Source organism: Vanellus vanellus, assembly GCF_965231255.1.
Source record: "Vanellus vanellus genome assembly, chromosome: 16".
In the NCBI taxonomy this organism is placed as follows: Eukaryota; Metazoa; Chordata; class Aves; order Charadriiformes; family Charadriidae; genus Vanellus; species Vanellus vanellus.
The window spans coordinates 7,260,537-7,278,333 of record NC_138921.1 but is presented as its reverse complement, the minus strand read 5'-3'; the positions used below and the strand labels follow the sequence as shown (position 1 = coordinate 7,278,333).

Genomic DNA, 17,797 nt, shown 5'->3' with positions numbered 1-17,797 from the left:
TCAAGGTCAGCATTAAAATCGTACAGTGGCATTAACAGACCACTATCCTGCACAATGCCTTAGTTGGGGCCATCCCGGTACTGCCGCAACTGAAGGCAGGAGAGGAGCTATGCTGCGCAGGTCTCACTCTCCCTAGGGCCACAGCCCTGACCCACAGCCCAGGCATCGGCTACCTGCGAGCAGCACCCAGCTCTGTGAAGCACAGCAGTGACTTGGGCTCAGCTTTACACAAGGAAAAAATAAAAAAAAGCAAGCAAAAGTTGAGCTGAGAGACTGCAGGTAATCTACTGCCACACAAGAGAAAGAAAAGTAAGAAGAAAGAAGTGTAGTCATCGAGTCGGACATAGTAGTCGAAGGACTTGGGAGAAAAATGCCAACACAGACAGCGTAAACCCTGAGGAAGAAGCGTTGCTGGAAGACATAACTCAGCAAGATCAAAGATCAGCCCAGCCCAAGCAGCAACAGGACACATGAACAAGTAGTTTTTCAGTCAACAGCTAATACAGTTGTGTCACACAAACTCATGGAAAGACTCACAGGATAAATGAAAACATTGTTTAACTTTCTAAACTGGATTTACATCAGTTTAACTAATGGGATTAATAATCTGTTGTTTATCATCAGAAAGCTCATGAATCCTATAGATTTTTGGAACAACTGGGACTTGTTTAGACTCACTTTGTGCAGGAAGACAAAGAGAAAAGTAAATTGTCAATAGAAGATACCCTGAAAAAACAGGCAGAGTTCTGGAAAACACCTGAAGGAAAGTTATCAGTGAGTAATTTAGAGGGGTTACAGAACAATTCCATATCTAACTTCCAAGATTAGCCTTCACACAACCACCGCATGAGTGGGGCCACATTTCTGATAGGGAATGTGAAACCTCTAGAACTCTTCTGAAGCTAGCTGAAGAGATTCACGTGTGGTGAAGAGAGACACAAAGCAAGATACCCATCAACAGACACGGCATGTATTGATGTGATGAAGTTTCTACACACCTCAAATGTTTTTCTTATTTTTTAAGCTTGTCAAGTGTTGCATATATACAATTTAATAGAAAGAATATCTGAAAATGAAACACACGCAACACAGAAGGTGTCATCTTTGGTCTGCAGAGAAAGTCCTGGGGTCAGAGCTCCACAAAGCTTGATGCCATCAAACCTACACTAGTATCTCTTCAAGTAAATATGGCTAGTACTCAAGAGCAGCAGTTCCTCACAAGCCTTCACAAGTATCTGAATACACGATCTCCCCCAGTGCAGGCAGCTCAGCTCCCAGAGCAGTCGGGGGCTCTCACCAAAACAGGCCAGCCCACGTGAACCACAAGCCCACACCCAGACCCAAGGGCCATTGCCACAGCCTTTGACTCCCAACAGTGTGAGAGTGCCCATTATACTTGAAGCTTACAGACTGAGGGGATCACTGTCCAATTCTGGTGAAACACAGGAAATATGCATGATATTTCAAACTGACACTACTTAAACGAAGATTACAAGAGCATTAAGTCAATCAGTAGCTTGTCAAAGCCTCCACTGAGACAAGCTGCAGCGTAGTTACACCTTGAAGTACCTCGCTGAAGTACATGCTATTTATTGTGAACACAGCCTTCTGCTAGAGGGAACAAAGAAAGCAAGAGGCAGCTACAGTCAACAAAAAAGTAAGAACACACATAAACCTATCTGTAGTATTCTGGGGAAAAAAAATTACATCATCTGCTGTGAAAGCCAAAGAGGGGATGGAGAGATGAGTTTTAACAAGCCAATTCTTGGAGTTGTTACAGACCTGTCATTTACAGCTAAGCTCTCTTTACTTTCAGGTCACATTTTCTGTGTTTTCATATTAATTAGAGAAGTTTCTAGCAGCCATTATCCAACTACACTTTTTAAGAGTTCAGTTCTTTGGCAAAGTCTGATTTTAGGCTGAAAAAAAAAAAAAAATTAAAAGCCTATTACAGTGATGTAAGTTTACATGCACTGCTCCCAAAAATCACACATTTCAAACCCCTGGCCTAAGAAGAACCTTTTTGTAGTAAAATGAAAAGGTTTGGCCTCTAAGGATTGCTCAAGTAATTATTTTCAAGATTTCATGGGAACAGGTCAATAGCTATATGAATATCAATATACAGAGTGTTAAAAAGGCCTGTGAATCATCAGATGCACTGCAATCTATTTGCATTACTCTGTGCTCAACAGTTCAAAACACTGACGGTTTCATAACTTTCTTGCACCAAAGATAAAACATTTCTGTCTGTCTAAAAAGAAACTTCCCCTGTGTTTTTTTGGATGGCTTCCCTAATTAAATTTCAAGCTGGTATAATCCTACAGTAGAAGAAGCACACTTGAGTATTTACAAATATTAAATGTAGGCTACTCACTACTGCAGTGTTCAAGTGACAATCATTTCGCAGATAAGCTAATGTAATACACATCCATGTACTTCTGGTTTATAAAACAGCAGTTCATTTTAAAGCAAAATTCCAGTCATTCTATATATGCACAGTACTATGCTGATTTGGTAATACAGGGACACAATTTAATGATTTTCTTTGCATTTGTTTTTACAAGATTCAGATGCCAAAAACAAAACAGAACATTAAGTTACCTGATTTAAAAAAGAAAATCACATACGTTTACAACATCAAAAGAATAAGACGAAATATAAACCTTTGCTACTTACAATTGATCTATACAGATTAACCAAATCACAAATCCGTCACAATATAAACGTTTAATTGTTACAATGAATAAGAACATACAGAAAATGATTTATTTTTTTTTATAAAATCTTCCTTTGCTTTTTTATTTTAAACTTACCATTAACTAAATTAGCTATGCAGGACTTGTGGGGTACATGACTAAGAAGGCACCAACAGTACAAAGCAAAGACAAAGCAGTTGAGTATTTTAAGAGTGCTCTACACTGATACAACACAAGAAAAGGCAACAATAGTAAGTAAACCAGCTGCAACCTTTAGAAATTTGTTCTAGATTTACAAAGGTAGTCCAACTTTTACATTTCCTCCAATGTTTCGCTTAGTTTGATCACAGCACATGCTACAAAAACCATTGTAAGCTTCACTTTACTAATGTGCACTTTTCACTAATTTAGTGTCTTGATTTCAATTGTTAACTAAACCATTTTGAACCACAAATGTATTTAAAACTTAGTAAAAGGATTGATTGGACTTTTTTGTTTAAACCACTGCATTTACAAAAATATTTCCCCTAAAATCTGGGATTGCTTGAAGACATCGCTGTACAAATATAAAAGTACTATGCAAGGGACCAAATTAATGAGTATATGGTGGGTATGTATAGACCTATATTTATACCATATCACTGTGCTGTAACAACACAATAAATTTATCGATAACCAAGGACTATATAAACTACACTAACATAAGCAAATATATATTAATAAAGTTTAAATCTATAGTACAGTTGCTCAGCAAACAACTTCGACATGGTATAAATATATCATAGCATATTACAGTGGGCAGCAACAACAGGTTTTTCTTTTTCTCATTCTGTAAGGAAAACCATGCTCAACTCCTCGGGTTTCATTTGGCCACTACAGAGTGATGTCATCATTGCTACTCCTGACAGCTCCCAGTGCACCACACCGCTCAGCCCACGTGCTGCGGTGAACACTTCAGATTTGATATAACGTGCGATATTGATGAGGAAGAGTCTGGCGACAGTCAGGACAGCAGAGTAAGACGCTTATTTGCCAAAGCATCCATGAGAATTTTATGTTTGCATATTTTTCTTCAGCTGTAAGGTTGGAATGTTTTTGACAGTGAACTGTTTACATTCCTCATTCCCCAAACATCTTTACCATGAAATATGCATGTTACTTTGATTAAGAGTTGCTGTTCTCCGCTCTAAAATATAAAAACTACATAAAGAAAAAAAAAATCAATGTAAAATGATGAAATAACTGACCTAACACAGTGTTGTTATAGGCACCTTCTTTTAAACTATTTTCAAAATCTGACAAAAAAAAAAAAAAAAAATCATACTTCTGCATTTGACGCATCAACTAATTCAACCCAAAAACGTTTACTGAATTCAGTAAAAGACTGATGTGGTTACTGACACTGATGGATGCCAATTGGATTCAGCAATAGCTAAGGAAGAAAGCCCAAAAGCACCAGATGTTAGGTAAAGCAAACCCTCGGCTTCTCACTCAGAGGGACAGAATGCAAGGGTAAGTCTACACCTCCCCAAAAATCCAAAATTAAAGAAAGTATTAAAAAAGGAACAGGGAAAGAGAAGGGTGAAGTAAGCTGCCAAACTTCTTCCTTAATAAATTAAAACTGAGGTGTTACAAACTAATTTCAGTAACAGTCGTCTTTCCAACCATGCCAAAAATGATTCCTGTAGTGATGATCATACAAGTAGCAGAGATCCTAGAAATATTTCAACTTCTCAAAACTGAGCGAGAAAAGCGTTTTGGTAAAGATGCGTAGAAACGTCAAGAGAAATTTCTACACTAGTATCAACAGTCAAGTGCATATTTCTATAGAAATGTTTTTAGCATAGGTTCCATACCACAATCCAATGATCATTTGTGCAGTGTCCTGACAATGCTCCTAATATGTTTCCCGCAACAGAGATTTATGTACCACAGGAAGTTCCTAATAGAAAATGCCCTTTAATGATGAACCCTTGCTTATTAAAAATTAGTTTTGGCAGACTAACACTTAAACTACAGGAAAAAGAAAATTTTGAAATGGAATCTTGTAAGCACCCTTATCTATAGAAGTCTAAGTTAATGGCTTTCTATATTTCTTTGAAGAGCAGAATAAATGGTATGAGGAAGCCTGGAGTTATTAACCAGCAAGCATCCGTATATACTACAGTAGCAACTGAACCTGATTTCCATTCAAACACATTACCCAAGAGGAAACCAAAAACTAATTCTTAATGTTAATGTGAAGATATAAGATTTAAATTTATTTCCAGGAATTACAAGTGCATTTTGTTCATATTAGCAAGCAGTCTTTATACATCCATTCTTCACTGCTGCCAAAATAAAATGAGAAAAAGACAGCAGAGATATGAAAAGCTAAAAATAGAACTATTTTTCCTAAGTTATTTGTTGAATAGCATTTCAGTTGAACACAACTCAGAGGTAACAATAGATTATTTTTTTTTCTCAATCATAGGCATGTGGCACTTAGACAATCATCTTTGCACAGAAAGCTTTAACAGTCATGCGAGGGCACAGTAATTATTTTAAACAAGGCAAATTTCTCACCACAGAGAGCAGTGGGGAAAGAAAAGGAGGCACTGCACTGGAACATAACACCTAGTAAACTCCACATTATACAATTTCAGTAACAAATACTTGAAAAGATCATTAAAAGGTATACAATTTTAAACATTATTTAGTGCTAGCTTTGTTTGGTTGTCCTAACTCAGCATTATCAGAAAAGTTTGATAGTACTTGACAACAGAACAGTACTTCATGTCACGAGCTCATGGAGGCTTGATTACAAATCACCATAGTGTAGGTTGCAAGAAATGAACTTGAGATGCTGACATGCTGTAGGAGCAAAAGTAAAATCAAACTTTCTCATTTAAAGATGCAGTGTTCCTCTCTGCAAGAATTCTGAATGTCAGTGATTAGATTCAAATGTAAAACTATCAATCCTCATTTGAAGCATTTCATTGGTACGCAGTATGTAGACTGAGTTTATTAACTTCATATTTTGGTTTCTCGCTTGCCACCACATATAGATGCCTTCCACAGAGAAAAGCATTCACTGTTAGGTCATCGTGCCATTATGTTCTTTGTTAATCTTCCACCACACGGTGAGCAAATATAAGTTGGCGAGCTGCCGCTCATTCTCTTTGCACAAGTCTTATAAACACTACTACATGGTATGAACTTTGGAAGTACTACGCCTCCAACATGGTTAAACTTTAAATGATCTCTTTTAGAAAAGGTGGGGAGAAAAAGGTACTAATTTTGTCAATCCATGGAAAAAATGTTTCTTAGATGAATTCAATTAAGTTGGGTTCCTATGTGGCTCTTACGCTGTATAGAATACCTGTATGTACAGCACAGGACACCCAAACGAGTGCATAAGCAAGATTAACATGAACACGACTTATGCGGTAATCCATAGCATAATGGTATAAAATCCGTTGGATGCTAACCATTTCTATTTAAAAAGGAAGTGCAAAAAAAATCTGGGGTGTCACTGACTTAAAGTGCCCTGAATAGTAGCTTTTCTAAAAAAAATGCCAGCGACTTCAGTAAAGTCAGAAAAACATAGTTCATGGTGTAAACTTCTTACAGGTTAATGAATTATCTTCTTGGATATTGATCCAGGAGTGAAAGGAACCACTGCATCTTTCAAACCAGAAAGCAAGCAGTTAAAATACGGCCAGCAGTAGGTGCACTTACAGTACAGTACTGCAACAGGTCAACAATGGGCATTACGCATAGGAGTGTCAATTACAATTCTTCAGGCTTAAAAGATTCATTGAAAGCATGAAAAGCCAAAACTACCAGGAACTGCCCTCCTGAATGGCTCAAAGGAGTTAGTGGATAAGCTGAGAGAGGCCACAAGACATGACCAACAATAAAGAACTGGGAAGAGGAACAGCAACGTTTGAGCATGCCCAGTCCTTTAAGTCCTTGTCCTACAAAAAAGAGCAGAGACATATTTCAGTGCAGAAAGTATTAACATCGCCTTTTAAAACAAGCATACTTTCCTATTTCTATGCTTTATGTACACCATGTTTAGCATAGACAGCAGTACCAATATTTGTTAAAAAAAAAAAAAAAAAAAAGGCCGGAGACAGTGAATATCAGTACATTATATTTTAAATTAAAATTTTAAATCTTCAAAAGATTAGGAAGATTATTCATAACTAATGAGTGAAGTACATTATTAGATTATCTAAACCTGTTATTTTCACACTGCTTTTCAATTCCAATAACTACAGCCAAGGAAGAAGTTTTGAATCTCAAGAAATAAACACACTGAGAAGAGTTAGCTGATAAAGTATGGGGGGTGGGGGGTGTCGGGGGAGCCGCAATGCACAGAAAGAGACCGTTACTGTCCATTTTAAGACAACTCCTGGGGGCTGGCCTTCACTAGGATGGCAACTACTTCTGTTTAAACCACTGTGATGTGGAATAGCTAATAATTCTAACCACAAATGACTAGGACAAATTACCAGCTATCATTACCATGCTGAGTACAACATTTAAATTTCAGTATCGTGTCAGCCAAATCAACTCTTCTGAGTAGCATTTAATGGTAAGATTTTTAGCAAACCAGAAATTTCCGTTACCACCGGATCACTGATATCTTTATCCCTAATCCCTTTATCCCTTAATCCCTACTACAACCTAGGTCTGAGCAAAGAGGCAAGCAGGAGAGATCATAAACTACAATTTACCACAGTGTTGGCTACTTGCTCTCCCTTCCTTGATACTACGGCTTATTAGTAATGGGTTTCATCTTACTCCTAAAATTTATGTCATTTTCTTCTAGAAAGTGTACATGAACTGCTAGTGCCTCTCGTAGAGAACTAGCTTTAGAAAATGCGGACAGGAAATAAGCATCACACATGTTACGGTGTCCCAGGTCTAATTCTATTGGCAATGCCCAACTAATAAGAGCCAGATGTGTGAACCTCAGATTTACCTAACTTTTAATTATTAAAATAGTTTCCAATGTTAGCTAGTAAGTTTAAAGAAACAAAATACAGTATTTCTGAAGATCAAAATGACTTCATTGGTGAACTTCTATACATTTTAATACTCAAGCCAGTGGCAACAGAAGTTACCCTACTTAAGTAAAAACCTGTATTTTCAAAAATTTTCTCCACTTCCCCCCCCCCCCCTTTTTTTTTTTTTTTCTTTCTTTCATGGATTTCTTGCAGTGAGGAAGTTCACTGGCTCAAAACTCAACCTTTCTGCTAGAACTGCCAACAAAAAACAGTGACTGTAGAATGCTGCTGTTGACGGAGAACAGCAAAGAAACTACTTTTCAGACCATAAAACAAGCAATCTAGATAAGGCTCTTTGGTTTCTTTTTCTTTTCCAGTCACAAAACTTTGATACTTTAAAGTACTAGCATCACCGAAGTTTCACAAGACTAGATCTAAGGAAGAAGTTTTTTATCCTGAGGGTGGTGAGACTCTGGCAAAGGTTGCCCAGAGAGGTGGTGGATGCCCCATCCCTGGAAACATTGCAGGTGAGGTTGGACGGGGGCTCTGAGCAACCTGGTCTGGTTGAGGATGTCCTGGCCCATGGCAGGGGGGCTGGACTAGATGGCCTTTAATGGTCCCTTCCAACCCAAACCATTCAGTGATTCTATCATTCGAAGTATTACAGAAATTATTCAATTCAGTATTTGACCAATTTTGTATGAAACTACTGAGACTTGCAAGCCTCGTGGTATATGAAGACAAGTTAAGTTCATTGATTAAAAAAACAAAAACAAAACAAACAAAAAAAACACCACCAAAAAGAGTCAGACAATCAATGTCAGTACATTACATTTTAAATTAGAATTTTAAATCTTCAAAAGATTAGCAATATTAGTCATAACTAATTTATGAATATTTAGATACCTATTCTTATTTACTTACACCATTTCAGAGGTACTTAAAACTGAAGTTAAATCACACTGAAGCTTCATGGTTCCCCCCCGCCCTTTAAAATAATTTAAGGGATCTCTCTTCTGTACATTACATTTAAGGAAGAATTTTTTTTAAAAGCATTTGAAGCCATCTGACAAAATAGTCTGTAACATACGAAGAAATTGCCCCCTTAAAATGTTTTTTTGAATAAAATTTGCATTTCAAAGTGTTACCATAGCTTTTATTCAGAGAAGCACTATTTAAATGTAATTCTTATTCCTTAAATGTAAATATTATTCCTTAAAATAATATTCCTAAAAACCAGGTAAACATCTCAGGCAATTGCTTGGATTCCCAAACTGTTTCTTCAACAACAGAATAGGACTGAGGTCAAATGAATAAGCATAAAGCTGTCCTTTAACAGCTAGTTATCATATCAATAGAAAAGGTAAGTTCTACATTTCACCAGTGGTAAAAAAAATTCCAAAATTCTTCCCCCCTGCCCAAGCAGTTTTCTATTGCTGTGGCTTTACCTATGCACAATTTAAGATCGATATCCTGGCTGGAATCTAGCAGTTTCCTCAAAAATCAATTCTTTCAGCTTTTCCTTCGGCAAGTCATCCAACTCCATATCAAACTTGAAGGGTGCTTCAGCTACAGGCTTAATAATATAAAGACACATTATTACATTTTTTAATATTACTGTAGTGTTGAACTTCATGTAGTCCCTGTATGGGGGAAAAAAAAACCCTGAAAATGCACTTCACAAAAATGTCTAATACTGTGCAGTCTTCAAGGAAGAACTCGTTTTATTAGTTCTTTGTGTGCTTTATATATTAGTTTACCAAATTTTAAATCAAACCATAGTAAGTAGCTACTCAAATCTAAATCACAAGTTAAAATATTTGTTCAAAGCTCATAACTTAGCATCTACCTGAAGAAAAATTATCCAAAACATTTGTATTTCTCCAAATAAACATATCTGTCCCTTAAGAAAAACTAGCTTATTTCCTCCTCCTCTACTTCTTCACCAGAAGTAACCTGACACCTCATCAAAATTGTACACTAAACTACAGCAATTTCAGATCAGGGGGTTGTAAATACATCATCTGACAGCAAACTCAGTTATTCTCTTCTTATCTCAGACATTATGAAACCAGACCATAGTGGGCTGAGAAGTTTCATTTTCAGGAGAGTACATCTTAGCACACACCTTTAATGTGTTCTGTCTCCAAAACATACTAGAACAAGAAATACAAAATTTTGGTAAATTGATGCAATTCATTCTTCAACTCCATTAGAGCAGTATAAACACTGTCCTTAAAAGTAACGATTAAATGATGCAACAGGTTATTTTCTTCAACATTTACATTTTAACAATATCTTTACCTCATCACTTGGATCATAATACTGCTCCAGATAGGGATGGGCTAAAGCTTGCTCCACTTCAATCCGCTTATGAGGATTAAAGGTCAACATTTTATCCAACAAATCAAGTGCTAAGAGGAGAAAAAAAAAGTGAGCAAGAGTTTAATACACACTCCAAGGTACAAAAGTGTTATAAACACTGACATTACACAGAAAATAGATGCTACCCTAAGCTTTGCGCTAATTTCAATTTCCAGCTGGAATTCCCCAGCTGTAGCAGCAGCAACAGCAGATTGCTTCCTGGGACTTGGACAAAGCAGCTTCGCCTGCCCATCTTAACGGCATTGATGGTTACAGGTTGCTTTGGCAGGGTCTGGGCTAAGGGAGGTATACCCTTTCAAAGGCTCCTCAGCATTGGAATGAATGTTGAGCGAAGAAATGCGTAGAACACAATCTGTTTTTAACTACACCAGAAATTGAACAGATCAGGTTTTTTCTTCACTCAAATAGATGCTTTGGATTTTTGTGCCAAAAATCCAAACCAAGATAGAGATCTTCTGAAATGAATAAGTAATCAAGAATATGTTCTTATTCTGAAAAGAAAACTCAGCTGTTTAATGACTTAAATATCATCCAGAAGTCATTAGGAGTTCTAGATCATCACAGTGAACTATTCTGGCATAACTAGCAGCCCAGAAGATACTCTCCCGCTAAAATGCAAATATATGCATATTCATGAGATTCAGGTAAAATCGACTGAAGACAACTCATAAAGAATCCATAGAGAACTTGAAGATCCAGTAAGACAAAGAGTGAGGTCTGATGATATTCTGGACAAACGTTACAAGTCAGAGTTACTGCAATTGTTCAGCTACTTTGATTATAATCCATTTTCCTTCTCCAAGAAAAGAAAACAGAATTATCATAGCAGCAAGAAGCCCAAAGATATCTGCAGCATCCTAAACTCCATTCCATTTCTTCTCCTCACCATGTCATTTATGACACAGAACTTAAATAGAGGCTTACTTGCTGCAGCAAAGTAGTTGTAGCTTTGCATCAGGATAAGATGCATACCAAGCATTGCAGAAGAGACAGAACTTTACCACCACATTCAATGACAACTTGAAAAAGCTGCAAACTTGCACAGCAACTAACATAAAATCTTTTTATGCGGTTTTCTCAATGCCGGAAACTCACATGCTTACTCCATGCTAAAGCATATCGTGTACAATGCTTTTTACTGAAATAACTGACAAACAGCTTTTTGAAAAACTGCTCTGTCAAAGCTACTCTGAAGATTTAGAAGAAAGGGAGTTGCAGAAGCCATGCAAATGGCATGTTCCCCTAGCAGCTAAGCATATCGGCATTGATACAATTTGAGCTGTCAGAAGCCCACGGTAAAAATCCTTGCATTGACAAGCACTATAATAAAAGCAGAATAAATCACTGCTGTTTCTCTGAATGATAAGGATAATCAGTTCTACACGGTTCCATCTGCAGAAATTAGCTTTTACGTGGTAGTTCAGTAGCTGACCATATTCACGAAGAGTAAATTATCATATCAGTTTTAAAAAGTGACTTATGAATTGTGTCAGAGCAGGTAGAAGAACACTCTACTGTGAATACAACCACCCTTAAACTGTATGAAGTAGAATTTAAAAGGCAAGTTAAAAGCTATCTAGCAAAACAAAATCACCTTTACCCTTTACTAAAGCCTTGTTAAGAAAGGCAACAATTATTACATTCCTTGCTTTTATAACTTTCGCTGCACTTATCATACCTGAATTTTTTAACCCATTAAATTTTAACCTTTCATACTGCCAAAGGATCCATACTTTGACATATTGACACGCTCCTGTTTGATCTAGAGTTGACGTGCAGTCTGCACAAACTATCCTGAGTTCGGCAATTAGCAGCTATCTCGTATCTGAGTTTAGAAACAAAGTTCAAGATTTATTTGATGCCTATGTCAAAATCCAATGCCTATGTTCAGTACTTGGGTAATGTATCATGCTTTCAAAGACAATAACAAGAGTTAGGATTTCTGTTTTACATGTAAGTTAAAGATCAAACACCACAACACGTAATCTTAGAGTTACTAAAATTGCTTTAAAAAGATAAGCTAGTATGAGGGTTTCATGCTGGTTTACAATTTTATATTAGGTTTATACTGCTGTTTTAAAGGACCCGCATGTTCTATTTCCAACATAGATAAAAAAATTCTTAGGGTGGTTTTAAAAATCCCACCCTACCATTACTTTTGGTGCTCATTTCCATTTCTGAAGATCTGATACAATGTAATAGAGCATGAAATACCTTTGGGGTCAGCATTCGGAAACAGCCTGTTCCATGGTACCTTATTTTTGTGTGGTAGGGAAAGCAAGTAGTTTCTGGCCTTTAAATTGATGATACAATTCAAATCCTCTTGGGAAGGGGATCCAAGTATACCTAAAAAAAATAAATACAAACAGTATTAACAAACATGTTTTAAGAGTATAGAATACCTTAGAATTTTTTTAAAAACCTTTACTAAAAAAGGTTTAAGTTACTTTTTTCTTGTAAATAAACAAATGCATGAGTTTTCTAATGATCAGTAATCTGTTTAAAGGATCCAGTTAAGTGGCGTATCTATAGACATTTAAAAAAAATTGACCAAGACCTAATAGTATATTTGACCTTTTTAATTTTTTTTTTATTTTAAAAACCTGTCTGCTGATGTAGTAAATAAATAGGTAAGTAACATCCCAAATCAACTATTTGTTGTAGAAATCTCTGCAGAAATAACTGCAGGGAACAGATGATACACTGACAGATCCATACGTTATACACTGACCAACAAGAGAAAGAAACGAGTGACCAAGAGCGGTTTAGCTGGTAGAAAAGGTGGAGAGAGACAGAGGGATGTGGAAATATTACTTTTATATAAAGGTTACCAAGGATATGGTTCAGTTGGTCAAGGTAGTGTTTTCCTGGAAAGATAGGTCTGTTGGAGAGCATCTCTGCCAGAATACAGCCTACTGACCAGATGTCAATAGACTTGGTGTAACCCTGCAAGTAAAGCGAAAACACATTTCGTCAAAGAAATTTTTGCATAATTGCAGCAACATGTTACTTTAGTAAATTTTGAAAGTGCACGCAAATCTTTTTTTTTTTTGGATGAGTCATGCTTGTTCATGCTGTTTGATTTTTCTGTACAGAATGAAATAATTAAGGATTGTATATCAAAACACTATTTTCAAGGGGCAGCAAGAACTGAAGTATGCAAGATATGCTTTTCCAAAGGGATTCACTAAGTTTACCTAAACATAGTACCAACTGCAAATCTCTGAGACTCCCTAGTTTTACAGCAAATTTACACTAACCAACTTTGGAAACAAGCTATTCTTAATTCGATGGCTCCTAACAGCATGCTAAACACATGTGAAAAACCCCCATCTTTCCTCCTAATAGGATCTCAATACCACACAAGTAAGAAGCCTTCAGCATCACAGGGGTGAAAGGGCAAAACAGACTGTTGGTTAGCTAATCTGTAAAACACAACAGGTAGGTAAGTAGTAAAGATGATGTGAGAAGGCCAACAGCAGTAAATGGGATATAAGAAGAATGGAACAAATGCCCATATTTTCACATGTCTGGATAACCTGTGTTATCCATAAAAGACTTTTATTCAGAACCAGACCAGTGACAAGAGTGCCTGGGTGACACAAGGGCAGGTTCACCTCAAGAATCCCTGGCCCCATAAGCTCCCTTGCCTTATTCTCCCACCGCCTGCTGCCCCCTGCTCCCCCTCCCATCAGCTGGGAGCTTCCAACAAAAGCTAGTAACTGGTGAATCCACAGCCAGCTCAGCACCAGCTTCTCAGGACATCATCACTTGACCATTTGTTTTCAAGGCACTATAATTCTAAAAGGAATAGGGCTATCGGCCAGGAAAATTGTAAGTTGACCACCTCTTAAGAAATACACAAAATATTTTCTTGTAAAAACTGATGACAATTGTATGTGGATATCCAGAAATAAGGTTAAGTTGCCATATGTTTATGGCCTCAACGAGAGTTTAAAATACAAGAAGCTGGGAGAAAAAAAAAAAAAAAAAACCAAAACAAAAAACCACCAAAACCCACAAACCACCTCAACTGGTCAAATGATTATTTTCTAGAAGTGCATTAGACACACAATTGCCACAACAAATCAAACCCAGCAACCTATGAAGCAGTAATCCTACAGAAACAACAAAGATGAGGAATATAAAATACAAACACAGATGTCACACAGGTATTTTGTGAACAAGCATAGGGCTGTAGGAACTAAAGCAAGGGTTATGAAGGACATCATCCAAAAGGATGATTTTATTAAGACTATGGGAATGCAATTAAGATTGACACACAACAAAGATCACATGCCTTCAGAGTGAGATTCACCCGCATTCATTATATATTCTACACCTAAATCAAGATGTCAAGATAATATTACAGCAACATTTGCAAGCCTTGATGAAGACAGTAGTAAAATGCTGCCATTACTAATACTTCTCTCCCACTCTGTGGAAAAGCATTTGATGGAAAGAAGTCTCACGATTGGCAAGGAACTGGACACATGGGAGCTCATGCACACGATTACTCCGTTGTAGTATCCAATAATTGTATCTGGAATCACAGATTTATTGCAAGCAAGTAGCCATACTGCAAATCCATTACCACATTTCCTCAAGACTACGCATGTGTTCTGATCCTAAAAACCACAGAAGGCCAGGGGAAGAAAAACTGGTACTCACAAGTGAATAACCAGTAACAGAAGCACCACACCAGTGCACTATGGTTCTTACCTTAGAATTCAGCATGATTTCAGGAGCCCTGTACCAACGTGTGGCCACATATTCTGTCAAGAATCCTGTGTGATCATGATCTGGATCTGCAACACGAGCCAGTCCAAAGTCACAAATCTGGTTTTAAAGAAATTTAAAAAAGGGAGGGAGGGAGGAAAGCATATTAGACATACAGCTTCCAATACTACAACGTTACTAATTCACCATTCCCCAATCCATGATGTAACATCTACAAATACAGTGATGGTAACCTATATTTTTAGAAACAAATTATTGCCAAAAGGTTAAGAAAAATGTTTTGGATTAAGTAGAAAGAGTATCCAATTAAACCATGCAGGGGACGGGAAGAATAAACAACTTGGGAAAAAAAGATGTTCCTGGTGCATAATTTACGTTCCACTATGGGCTTACTTAACACCTCCTCTGCCAGGCAGATGGCAAGGTACACTCCTCCAACCTGTTATTAGAAATTTACCAGAAAACAAAAAGAGAAATTAAGATTTCCAGAAAACAAAATTACAGACCAATGCATTTGTAGCAAAGTTCAATACCCTTTTTTACAAATGCTACCATCATGACTGCATCTTTGCACAAGAAACTTCCTACCTAGACTGGAGAGACTATAGGTTGCTGAAGGAAGCATGAGCTTAAAAAATAAACACAAGAAAATATTTCTCAGTACTGTATGAGGAAAATGGTTTTATCTCACCATGAAAACAAAACCAAACTCTGTTCTCGACTAGTGAGTTTAACACAAAGGGAAAAAGTGTTTTTATTGATACTTTGGTAAGGAGGCTCCATGGCTTTCAGAGCTATTTAGTGTTTCTCTCCAGAAAGAAATCAAGAAAATTGAAAATGTGAAGAAAGACAGTGTTCTACAGTACAGCAGCTGTTCCTTTCTTACCTTCCAAAAGGTAAATGGCAAGTTTGTTGAGTGGCACATTAGACACATTCATATGCTTTTGCTACCACCAAACAAATATCAGTTTGTGATAATGATCAATTTCCACACATCCAGCAGATGTAGAAGTAGCAGACAGTTAGGAGGTTCCTCTGGTGCACACATTTTATAATTGTTTACTCTTTAATAGTTAATGTGTACACTGATTATATTTTAAAAGTGTAGTAATAGTACATTGTAGTCAATAAAGACCGTAATGGATAATCCTACCAAAAACGCAGAAACCTCACTGTACCCTGGCAACCTACTCCTTTATTTTCCTGGCGGGCCAGCCTGTGAAACAATTGGTAGAACAGTTAAGGAAGAAGTGATTCAGCCGACTAAAAGCTTCATCTGAAAGACAAGATTCAGCAGCTGACTGTTAAACAGAGGGACTGAAGAAAAGGCAATGATGAAATTCAAAAGTCAGGCTGCATGGGACAACTCCTCTGAGTTTAGCTACATCTTAAAAAACAAACAAACAAACAAACAACACAACAACAACAAAAAAACCAACCACCCCCAAAAGAACCCTGAATCCTTAAAAAATAAAACCAAAAAGAATCCTTTTAAGCACGTCAAGGTTTTCTCAGGCTACAGAAACAGAGCAGCTGCCTTGTGTGCAATTAGCAGCTTACATAAAGAGAATCAGTACAAATGATCAGAAGAGTTTCCTGTAAAGAAGCAAAGAAACTGTAGAGGACAGCTTTATGGACTTCAGAAAATAATTATGCAGGTCAGCAAAATTGTTGTAATCTCTTCCTCCTAACCTCTAAAAAAAGCTAGATAAAGCAAAGAAACTTGTGCAGAATTATAGTATTACACACAAGCAAAGTGCTATGATTTGTTATTGTTAAGACAAAAGAAGAAAGACACTCTCTGGTCCACAGTGAGGAGAAAGAACTGAATTAAAGAAGGTGCCTGTGAATCTCTCAAGCAGAAAAATGCACATGGGATGGAAAGGAAGATTAATGATAAAGAGAGCTCATTAAAATGACAAAAAGCTCCTGCTGACTAGAGCAGAAACAGGTTAAGCAGAAAAGAAGAAACACCATTAGTGTGAAAGGCATCAAGGTTGAAGCTGCAAGAAAGGCTTTTGGCTGTCAGCAGTGTTTTCACCAGCTACAGAGCTGCCCAAGAGCATTAGCAGGGCAGAGTAAGAGAGAAGCTGGAGAGGCCGGTGCTCTGCCCCAAGTCCCAGGTGCAAGGGAGGAAGCACAGAGACTGACTACCATGGTGAGGGCAGACAGTTCCTGCCCTGTGGCAACAGAACACATTTAACAGAGGAGCTACCCTATTTAGGGGAAAAAAAAGTTAAAAATTATGAGTGCACCATGCCTGTTCAAATAACAATTGGTAAAAGTCAAAGCAGCTGCAGAAGGTAGGCTTCTCAATCAGAACTAAAACAAAAGAATCAAGAATCTGCAAGAGCAACATAATGACAGGCAAAATTTTCTTGGCATTTTGACTAAGTCATAGCAGAGAATAAAAAACTGCATAACGAGAGACCCAGGTATGTCAATCAGTGCTTCATGCCTAGGAAAGACAGAAAAGATGCTACTCAGAGAGAATGAATAACTTCCCCACTAAATAAATAAAATGCCAGCATCCTATTTATGTATTTAGCTTCCACTTGTTCAAAACAATGTTCTTGTAATCAGTATCAGGTATGCTTTTCTTTTTTTTTTTTTTTTTTTTAAACAGAAATGCCTTAAAATTGGATGAAGCTATCAAACAGATGGGAAGGTTTATGAGGATCCTGTACCTATAACCATTTACTAAGCAAATGAAATGACACCCAACAGGGTTACTAACACACTGAAACATCTGAAGTTGTATCCCTGAGCAGTCTGTGCATTTGTATGTACATATTTGTATAAAAGGAAAAGGAGAGGCTTTCATTAAGTTTAGTTATTAATGGTAAGTTGAAACAGTTGCATCTCTTCAGTAATTGGTAAAATCCCGAAACAAACAATAACTTGCAGTCTTCCTCAAAAAACCCCTCTCTCATCACCTTCTTTTGAAGCCTACTGAAGTATCTAACAATTCTTGGATGT

The 17,797-nt window shown here is 37.1% G+C and overlaps 1 protein-coding gene across 1 annotated transcript in view; it reads right to left on the bottom strand.

Annotated features, from left to right (window-relative positions):
• Positions 1-4,936: 4,936 nt before the first annotated feature.
• The window catches only part of MAPK1 (mitogen-activated protein kinase 1), a 36,111-nt gene continuing 23,250 nt past the window's right edge, over positions 4,937-17,797 (bottom strand). The window contains exons 4-9 of the mRNA XM_082491569.1: positions 14,801-14,917; positions 12,910-13,024; positions 12,293-12,424; positions 9,998-10,107; positions 9,142-9,269; positions 4,937-6,655 (exon numbers count right to left, since the gene is read on the bottom strand). Coding sequence (XP_082347695.1) covers positions 9,153-9,269; positions 9,998-10,107; positions 12,293-12,424; positions 12,910-13,024; positions 14,801-14,917 — 591 coding nt within the window. The 3' untranslated portion in view covers positions 4,937-6,655; positions 9,142-9,152. The remainder of the gene's footprint in view (positions 6,656-9,141; positions 9,270-9,997; positions 10,108-12,292; positions 12,425-12,909; positions 13,025-14,800; positions 14,918-17,797) is intronic.